At 37.2% G+C, this 9,632-nt stretch overlaps 1 protein-coding gene across 3 annotated transcripts; it reads right to left on the bottom strand.

Annotated features, from left to right (window-relative positions):
* Positions 1-910: 910 nt before the first annotated feature.
* LOC141389043 (uncharacterized) lies at positions 911-7,678 on the bottom strand. Of its 3 annotated transcripts, none has more exons than XR_012408975.1 (2): positions 5,082-7,332; positions 911-5,002 (listed from the first exon to the last, which is right to left on the bottom strand). XR_012408975.1 is itself a non-coding variant. In XM_073960050.1 (2 exons), the coding sequence occupies exon 2, from the start codon at positions 7,196-7,198 to the stop codon at positions 5,906-5,908; it is 1,293 nt and encodes a 430-aa protein (XP_073816151.1). In that variant the 5' UTR covers positions 7,199-7,479; positions 7,584-7,678; the 3' UTR covers positions 911-5,905. The 3 variants fall into 3 exon arrangements, 1 of the variants encoding a protein (XP_073816151.1); XR_012408976.1 differs by having other exon boundaries at positions 5,114-7,332; XM_073960050.1 differs by adding an exon at positions 7,584-7,678 and having other exon boundaries at positions 911-7,479.
* Positions 7,679-9,632: the final 1,954 nt, after the last annotated feature.

The raw sequence follows: 9,632 nt of genomic DNA, 5'->3' as shown, positions 1-9,632 counted from the left end.
TTTTCACCCATATCCAACCTTCGGTGAGATGCAATAGATGTCAGGATTGGGTGCGTCTAAGGGGTTGCTCTGGACTTGTCCATGCGACTGGGACTATGTTGCTGCGTGAACACAATCCCCGTCGTCAGATTACGGATGGGGGATAAGCTTTCCCATTGCACCAGTTTCTTCAATACAGACATATTGACCCGTAAATGGAATGTATGGGGGTAGCAGTCAGGTTTGTAACTGCCGAGGTAGAGTTGTTGAACGTGTACGTCCCTCGGATAAATAGATGTATTTCAGGTTACAAGCCTAACATTAGCCCGCTTTTGATAGGTCATAACAATCTGGTCTTGGGGGACTTTAATGCACATCATGATTTGTGGCATTTGGTCTTCGGAAACGATCAGAGGGGTACAGCGCTGGCTGAGCAGATTAGGACGACCCTATTAGAATTAAGTTTTCACGATTCACGATAGGACCCCAAACCCAGGCATGTCAGGAGGAATCTTCATGATCTAGAAAGAGAGGTCCAATGTTACAAGAGAGAACCTATCAAGCAGGTTTAAATACCATTTACGCGTCTGTATTCGCTGATGCCATAAACAACTATCGTGTGAATGCGGTCCTCAATGAACATGCCCCATCTATCGCAGCTGAGAAGCGTCAGCTGCCATGGAAACCAGGATGGTGCAGCCGTCTGAATTCCTTTAAGGCAAGGATCGATGACACCGTGCAAACATCTGCTCAGCATGCGACACAGGGCCGTAAGAACTAACACTAGTAGATCTATGGTTACATTCCATCTGTTACGGCTGTAACGTTTTCGAATAAGTTTCCACTATGGCAAATGGCCAACTTATTGTTTTTGGCAGAAGAATTATAATAAAACACAAACTTTGCCCTCGATTGAAATGAAACCAAACCCTTTGGCCTTTCGTTCTTTTACAAAGTCTGTTTATTTCGATTGTACGTTAGTTTGTACATCTGTTTGTAATTGTTGTCGGTTTGTTGTTTGATGATGTTTTATTATCTAAAATAAATGAAATTGAAATGACAATGTAAATTAAATGAAATTACAAAGTAAATTAAATGAAATGATTGCGTAATCAAATAAGGTACAAAGGTTGATCTTACTTAATTCTTTCTCTCTTGGCGGTTTCTCCTGGAATGACTTAAAGGAGCCATTGTGAGAAATACCAAACGATAATATATCGTTTAACTATTACAAAGACATTACTGAACACATCTTTAAAAACGATAACAAACATATTATAGAGCGTTTACACTATTAAAATAAAATCGATATTAATAAAATAGATCATACAAAACAAATTGTACCTTATACAAAAAACATAAATTTTATAAAAATCATAAAAACGAACGTTAATAAATTTAAATTTCAAATTAACGGAAAAAGTCTTTTAAGTTCATAACATCCCGCCGCCCGTGAATCGATCGGGAGATTCACCACTAACATCCAGGACTGCTAACTTTGATGCTGGACGACGTAACTTGCCTGCCGATGTTTTCACCACTGCCGAACGAACTTGACCATCAGCCGCTGTACATACTTCCACCACCACACCTCGCTTCCATTCACCACGCGCCACATTACTATCACATACAACAACAACATCTCCAACTTTAATCGGTGGTACAGGATGAAACCACTTTGTCCGCCTTACTAGATCTGGAAGATATTCCTGTATCCATCGTTTCCAAAACGTTTGCTTCATTTGTTGTAATATGTGCCACTGCTTTCGTAGACAGATGTTTTCATTTACTGTTGGTGTTTGAATAAAATTAGGACCACCCACCAAAAAATGGTTTGGGGTAAGAGGCTCACTGTCTTCGCTCTCAATTGGTAAATGCGTCAATGGACGAGAATTTACTAAATTTTCTGCTTCGATGAGTAAACTATTTAACGTCTCCACTTGAGGAGATTTTTCTTTCAGGGTGAAAGCCAAAACGTTTTTTACAGCACGCACCATCCTCTCCCATGCTCCGCCAGCTGAGGGGTCCGCTGGATTATTAAATAGCCACTCTATGCCACGACGTGTACATTCGTCGCCAATTTTACAAGAATCAAAAACGAAGCTTTCCTTACTCGCTCCAATAAAGTTGGTACCTCTGTCGCTCCTAATACGCACAGGAACTCCTCTTCTATTTATGAAATTTCTTAGGCAAAGAATGACAGCATCTGTTGATAAATCTTTCGCAAGCTCGAGATGAATTGCTCTCGTAGTTAGGCACGTGAATAGTGCGACCCATCTCTTTTCACTACGTCTGCCCAATGAAACTGTATATGGGCCAATAAAATCAACTCCGGTATACGAGAATGCTCTCACAAATGGTATAACACGATCTTCGGGAAGTTGACCCATTAAAGGAGGCCTTGGAACTGCACTACGATTTTTACAAAGTTGACAATTTTTCTTTGAACTTCTTACCAGTTGTCTTAACGAAGGTATCCAAAATTTGGTCCGAATAGCTGCACAAATGGATTCCTGATTTTGGTGAAGAAAATCTTCGTGGTACTGTTTGACAATCAATTTTGTGATCAAATTATTTTTTGGCATAATTATTGGCTTTCTAGTGGAAGGTCCAACGCAGGTTGCATTATTAATGCGTCCGGAAATTCTTATTAAACCATCATCGCCTAAACACGGATTTAATTCAAATATTGGGCTCTTTTTGGAAATACGACGACCCATTTTTAAAGCTAGGATTTCATTTTGAAAATCTTCTTCTTGTGCCCGTTTACACCAGTATTTTTCAGCATTTTTAATCTCCTGGGGAATTAAATACGGCTTCAAATTTAACGAAGTTTCGCCTTCAAAAGAAATACTCCTTTTAAAATTATTAATTGCTCTGTATAACCAAGCTGTTTTGCGCAGCAAGCTGTAATATTTGGTTTTCTCATCATATGGAAACAGACAATCACTCACCGTAGTAGTTGCTATGAATTTTGTTCGTATTTCAGGATCTTTTTCAAATTGTTTAATATCCTCTGGAAGAAGTGGCCAATTAACTGGATCCATTTTTAAAAAATCTGGTCCCTTTAACCATCTCGAAACCTTACCGGAAAATTGACACGGTCTCGTCGCATCGTCGGCTGGATTTTGTGACCCTGGAATCCATCTCCATTCTTCCACTTTTGAATATTCTAAAATTTCTGCAACACGATGTGAAACAAATTGTTTATAAATTCTGCAGTCAGATTGGATCCATCTGACAACAGTCTTCGAGTCTGACCAGAATGTTATTTTATTGGGCTTTATATCATGACTGGCTACTATGGCTTCCTTCAATCGCACTCCCAAAACAGCAGACTGGAGTTCAAGCCTGGGTATTGACAGGGGCTTTATTGGTGCACATTTTACCTTTCCGGCTACAAATTTAATTTCCACCTGGTCTCCACCTGTGATCCGCCAATAACAAACAGCAGAAAAAGCAACTTCACTAGCATCGACGAATACATGGAGATCAGTTTTTGTGTCTGGACTTGTGAAATTTGCAGCATAACACCTTGGAATTTCAATATACTTAACATTCTGCAACTCAGTGAACCACTCGTACCATCTGCGATATATTTCAGTTGGAATTGGCGCATTCCAATCTATATTAAATCTCCATAATTCTTGTAAGATGAGTTTTGATCGAATTACAATGTTGGCTATAAACCCAAATGGATCAAAAATGGACATGGTCACACTCAGCACCTCGCTTTTCGTTGGAATTCGTTCACCGTCTCGAACTGCAGAAGAAAGCTTTGAAAATTTTAAATTAAAATAGAAGGAATCAGTTTTAGGTAACCAGAACAGTCCTAAAACCTTCTCACCAGTACTCTCGCCACCACAAAAATTTTTAAAATCCATTTTGTTTTCATCTCCATCCGGCAAAAGCGACTCCAAAAGATCCACTGAATTAGATATAAAACTTCTAAGTTCAAAATTTGCTTCTTTATGTATTCGAATAACACTCCTGGTGACAGATAACGCTTCAGCCATTGTGTCAAAACTGTCAACAAAATCATCGACATAATGACAGTCCACAATGGCCTTATATGCTCTTGGTTCAGAATCAAAATAATTTTCAGCGTTCAAGTTTTTGACATATTGTGCACTACAGGGTGAACAGGCTGATCCAAAAATCATTGCACTCATAATATAAATATCCGGTGCCCTCGTACTGTCACCTCCTCGCCATAAAAACCTTTGTGCTGTTTGGTCTTGATCTCGAATTTTAACTCTATGGAACATTTCACGTATGTCTCCACATATACCAATTTTACCTTGACGAAATTTAAACAAAATAGAAAGAAGTGGCTTCGGTTGATATTTACAGGGACCTTTCATTAGTCTCGAGTTGAAAGACTCTCCATCGATGTTTGCTGCAGCATCAAAAACCAATCTGCGCTTACTATTTTTGTTTACATTCGTCACTACAAAATGTGGTAGGTACCAGGTGCGTTCATTCACAATAGAGGCTTCATCTGCATTCATTTTTCTGGCGTACCCCTTCGAGATATATTCATCAATTTTCTCATTATACCATTTAGCTAGTGATTCATCTTTTTTCATTTTTGTTTCAATGCCTTGAAGTCGTTTGAGCGCCACAGAATACGTATCCTTAAATTCATAATCGTCTTTCCTCCATAAAAGACCAGTTTCATATTGGTTACCAATTTTCACAGTTGTATTTTTAAGGATAGCTTCTGCTCTTTTGTCTTCCTCAGACTCGACGGGCAAAACAGGTTTCATACCAAAACCTTCAATTGAAAAATATTCAGCTACTTGCTTCTGAATATCATTATAGTCGCTGACGTCAATCACACAAACCATATTATCCGCTGATTCTTCATTGGAGCCAAATACAATGTTGCCCAAAAGTGTTTGGTGCACAGAAAAGTTTTCATCGAGATCCATTACGTTTTGTGGTCGAACCAATCTAATGTGGGGTAATCCAATTAACAGCTTCGGGGTCACATCAAAATAATCATCAACAATAATATTTTCTAAAATAGAAAAACGTTTTTTAAAATCGGCAATATTCAGAGATTGTTTTGGTAATTTTAAATGGTTAGTAGTTCTAACATTTTTCATCTGCAAATACTCTCCATTCTTACTCGCGATTTCCACATCAATTCGCATAGACATTTCACTTGATTTTTTGCCACCAATCCAGCCTAGTGACAAATTACTATAAGGTCCACACAATCCAATCTGCTTGGCAACCTTTTCTTCCAGCAAAGAAATTTTTGATCCATCGTCAATAAATGCAATTATGTTTATGTAGCCTTTAGGTCCTCTCAATCTCACAGGTAAGTATTTAAATAGTGTTTTTTTGTTTGTATATTCATCCACTATTGTTGTTACAGATGATGTGGCATTTTCACTGTCACCCACTGTTGCTCGCTTTTCACCATTACCCATATTATTTGCATTTATATTGTTGTTGTTTTTGCCAGCTTCATGCAGTAAACGGTTGTGGTATTTTTGGCAACCACCCACTGAACACTGCTGGCGATTATTACATGTTTGGGAAATGTGATCAGCTTTCAAACATGTAAAACACAATCGTTTTTCTTTTACCACTTTCCACCTTTCAGCTGTGGAAAAATTTTTAAATTTGCTGCAGTAATATATTAAATGTTTTTCTCCACAAACTACGCACAAATTCTTCCTGTTGACATCCGTTGTTATGGCAAAAGACTGTTTCACTTTTGCATTTTTATTCTGCATAAAATCGGCTTTAGTGGAATCTGTTTCTGTCGCGAAGGAAACGTATGTGGCAACCTCTTGCAGCCATGTACTAAACTGGCGTATTGTTGGGTATTGCCCCAAGTTATTCAAAGAAAATCTTGCCCATTCTTCACGTTTAGATAGAGGCAGCTTGTTGACCAATTCTTCAAGCAACGTTAAATTACACAAATGCGGAGTTGCCCCTGCATTTTCCAAAAAACGGTAAGATTCGACACCATCGTACTATAATTTATTATTTCCGACATTTTCTTTCCAGAAATTGTGGGAAATGATCGTACCTTGGCTATTTGGGATCGAATCATTATCTGCGGGCGTCCAAAATGAAATTCCAACGTTGACATCACCTGATCAACACATTCAGGGTGAATTAAATAAGCCTCCACTTTGGCCTTGGCTTCTCCTTTTAGGGATTTTTGCAACCGCGTTAAATTTTCCAGCTTTGTATAATTGTACATACGTGTTGTTTCTTTATATGAAACGGCAAACATGGGCCACTGTTCAGGTTGTCCATTAAATTCCGGTAGGTCGTGTAATTTTCGGATAGAATTTTGCACACTTGTCTGCATAATTTGTTGCGGCACTTCCAATAAACAATTGTTGACATTACCGGCATTTTGAGTTGCAGCGAAAGTCGATGTTTGTGGCTGTGAGTATGTTGACGGCATCGTTGTATTCTGTTGCTGTGATTGCTCATAATTATTTGTTTTTTCACTAAAATTATTTTGTTGTGAATTCAGCACCACATTCGGCTGTGTTGATGTTTTTATTATTGTTGACGGCGTTACTGTCAATCTCTGTGATGGTTGATCGTTTGACGTCGAATTAGGTACACCACTAAACAAATGCGTGGCGTATGACGGGTAAGATACCATGGGCGCTTGTGATAAAAGTGACGGCGGCAAATTATATGAAGCACTCTGTGGTGTGGAAAACGGCACGTAATGCAATTGTTGTTGTGTTGGTGCATACGATGGTGGACAGTATGTTTGTTGTTGTACAAGCGGCTGTGGAAAAAGAGGGGTTATGTATTGAGCAGAGTTTATGTTTTGATTAAACATATGCTGATGGTCGATACTTAACTTTTGTGCCGTCGGCGTATACGGCTCATCCATAGTTCTGCTGGGCATCGACGCAACACTGTAATACATTGTAGTAGACGGCGCAGCTACTACATTGTGATGAAAAGTTGGCGGTTGTGATACAGCAACACTTGTCGTTGTATTGGCGGCATTTATGTACATCTGCAATGATGATTTTAGAACACGAATTTCTTCTTTCAGGCTTTCTATGTTTTCGACTGCCGTATTTTGTTGTTGCTCCACTATTGTTTTTTCGAGTTCACTCTCCGATGATGATGCTGACGCAGTGACTTCCGCAGGCAGCGGCTTTTTTGTATTCTCATTACCTTGAGACATCTTCTCTTGCAGTCGTTGGCTACGACGTATCATACACTTGTTCCAGGAGAATTAATGAATACAAATATTAATTAAATAATAAAAATAATGTTACGGCTGTAACGTTTTCGAATAAGTTTCCACTATGGCAAATGGCCAACTTATTGTTTTTGGCAGAAGAATTATAATAAAACACAAACTTTGCCCTCGATTGAAATGAAACCAAACCCTTTGGCCTTTCGTTCTTTTACAAAGTCTGTTTATTTCGATTGTACGTTAGTTTGTACATCTGTTTGTAATTGTTGTCGGTTTGTTGTTTGATGATGTTTTATTATCTAAAATAAATGAAATTGAAATGACAATGTAAATTAAATGAAATTACAAAGTAAATTAAATGAAATGATTGCGTAATCAAATAAGGTACAAAGGTTGATCTTACTTAATTCTTTCTCTCTTGGCGGTTTCTCCTGGAATGACTTAAAGGAGCCATTGTGAGAAATACCAAACGATAATATATCGTTTAACTATTACAAAGACATTACTGAACACATCTTTAAAAACGATAACAAACATATTATAGAGCGTTTACACTATTAAAATAAAATCGATATTAATAAAATAGATCATACAAAACAAATTGTACCTTATACAAAAAACATAAATTTTATAAAAATCATAAAAACGAACGTTAATAAATTTAAATTTCAAATTAACGGAAAAAGTCTTTTAAGTTCATAACACCATCGAAGCAGCCACATTCCTAGAACTGGATAGACCCAGAACCAGAATAAGCAGAAAATGAACGTACAAACATAAAATAAAACAAGTAAGCAAATGCTATAGTCGGGCGCGGCCGACAATGTGATACCCTACACCTCTACCCCTAGGAATTACCTTTCAGCAAATCAAAATTCCTTAATGGAAGTAATAAACTTATTGTAAGAAATAACTTAATGTCACCCTATTACATCAAGCTTAAATAAGGTCGCTGAAGGTAGTGGGTTCGATTCCCCGACCAGGTAAATTCAAATTTTCAACGGTGACAAAATACTCCTAGGTAATATTGGCGACATGTAAAACTTCGCTTCAAGAGGTGTCAGAGTCGGCGATAGCCTATACGAATCGGGGTCCACTCATTGATTTGAGAGAAGTCTCCCATGTCCCTTCTTGGATGTTTGTGGAAATGTAAAATATATATGATTACATTTCTAATAAATATTCTAAAATTGGAAAATTGCAATAGTTTAGCCCCTTCTGCTATATCTTTAAATTTTCTTTAAATATCAGTATCCTTTTTGATATACACCTAATATAACTTAATATATAAGCCCCTACGAATATTCCCAGTTACAATGCAAATTTCCATATCTCCGATATTTGACCGTGAAATTGTCGACCGACGGACACTCCTCCAATTTATTCAACACTACTAATGATATGTAACAATTTTCAATTGAAGATCTATCGTCGAAAAATTGTGCACTTGTACCAAACATATGCTTGACAATGCAGGCTATTTTTGCTTTTTTAATATCAAAAATATATTTTATATCGGTAAAAAATAACTAATAATGAATAGAGAACCAAATAATTTATATGCAAACTAATTTATAAATCCCAAAATGGATCATATTCAACTATACGCAAAGTGCGTGTGGGTTGGTGCCATCACCTTCACCTAAATATGGTAAAAACCAAAAATGTTTTACAATCGATGAATCCGAGTTTCACCCATTCAGAATTAGTGATCTGTTAACATATTCCATATAGTATGATTACAATGCTTTAAAATGAAGTGTTTTAGGAGGGATCCCATAATATCCACCATTAAAATTAATTTTCGTGGAAACTGTGTTGGCATCAATGTATAAAAATGAGTATAAATGGGTTGAAGCCAATAAGTTTTTTATGTTCTCTTCCGATTTCTGGCTTAACCCTACACAAAGAATACTCCATGGGCAACATGATACTAGTGTATGATTTTTTGATATATTCACTGCATCCACCTAAAATTTATGCTGACATTTTGAAGCCGGAATTTCAGGTTTTTTTGATTTTTTCAATACGTTCAAAAATATCATGGACTTCAGATTTAAAAAAAAAATTGAAGGAGAACCTCCGGTCACTACACTTAGCCGTATTAAAATAGCTCACGACCGCGCTATCCCACTTGTTCAAGCTAGTGATTATATCATTTTTGTGTCACGCTTACTAAAATTATGTATATTAATTGAAATAATACATTTTTGAAAACTTTGTGATGACCGCGATCATTCAGGGAAAACAATCTGTAAACAATACGTTCAACAAGTAAAAAAGTATCAGTCGGCTTTGCCGACAGAGATATACCCTCAGCCTGTGTATATTGAAACAATTTTTTGCCAAAATACGTATGCATTTAGGGGGTTTTAACAATTGTGGGCGTTTGAACCGACAAAAATGTTGATTAGGATTAAACATCAAAAGTTTTGCGGAGGAGATACTAAAA

Source organism: Musca autumnalis, unplaced genomic scaffold (genome assembly GCF_047663935.1).
Source record: "Musca autumnalis isolate F117 unplaced genomic scaffold, ASM4766393v1 scaffold_1, whole genome shotgun sequence".
NCBI lineage: Eukaryota > Metazoa > Arthropoda > Insecta > Diptera > Muscidae > Musca > Musca autumnalis.
The sequence above is the reverse complement of the archived record's forward strand: the minus strand, read 5'-3'. Positions and strand labels throughout refer to the sequence as shown.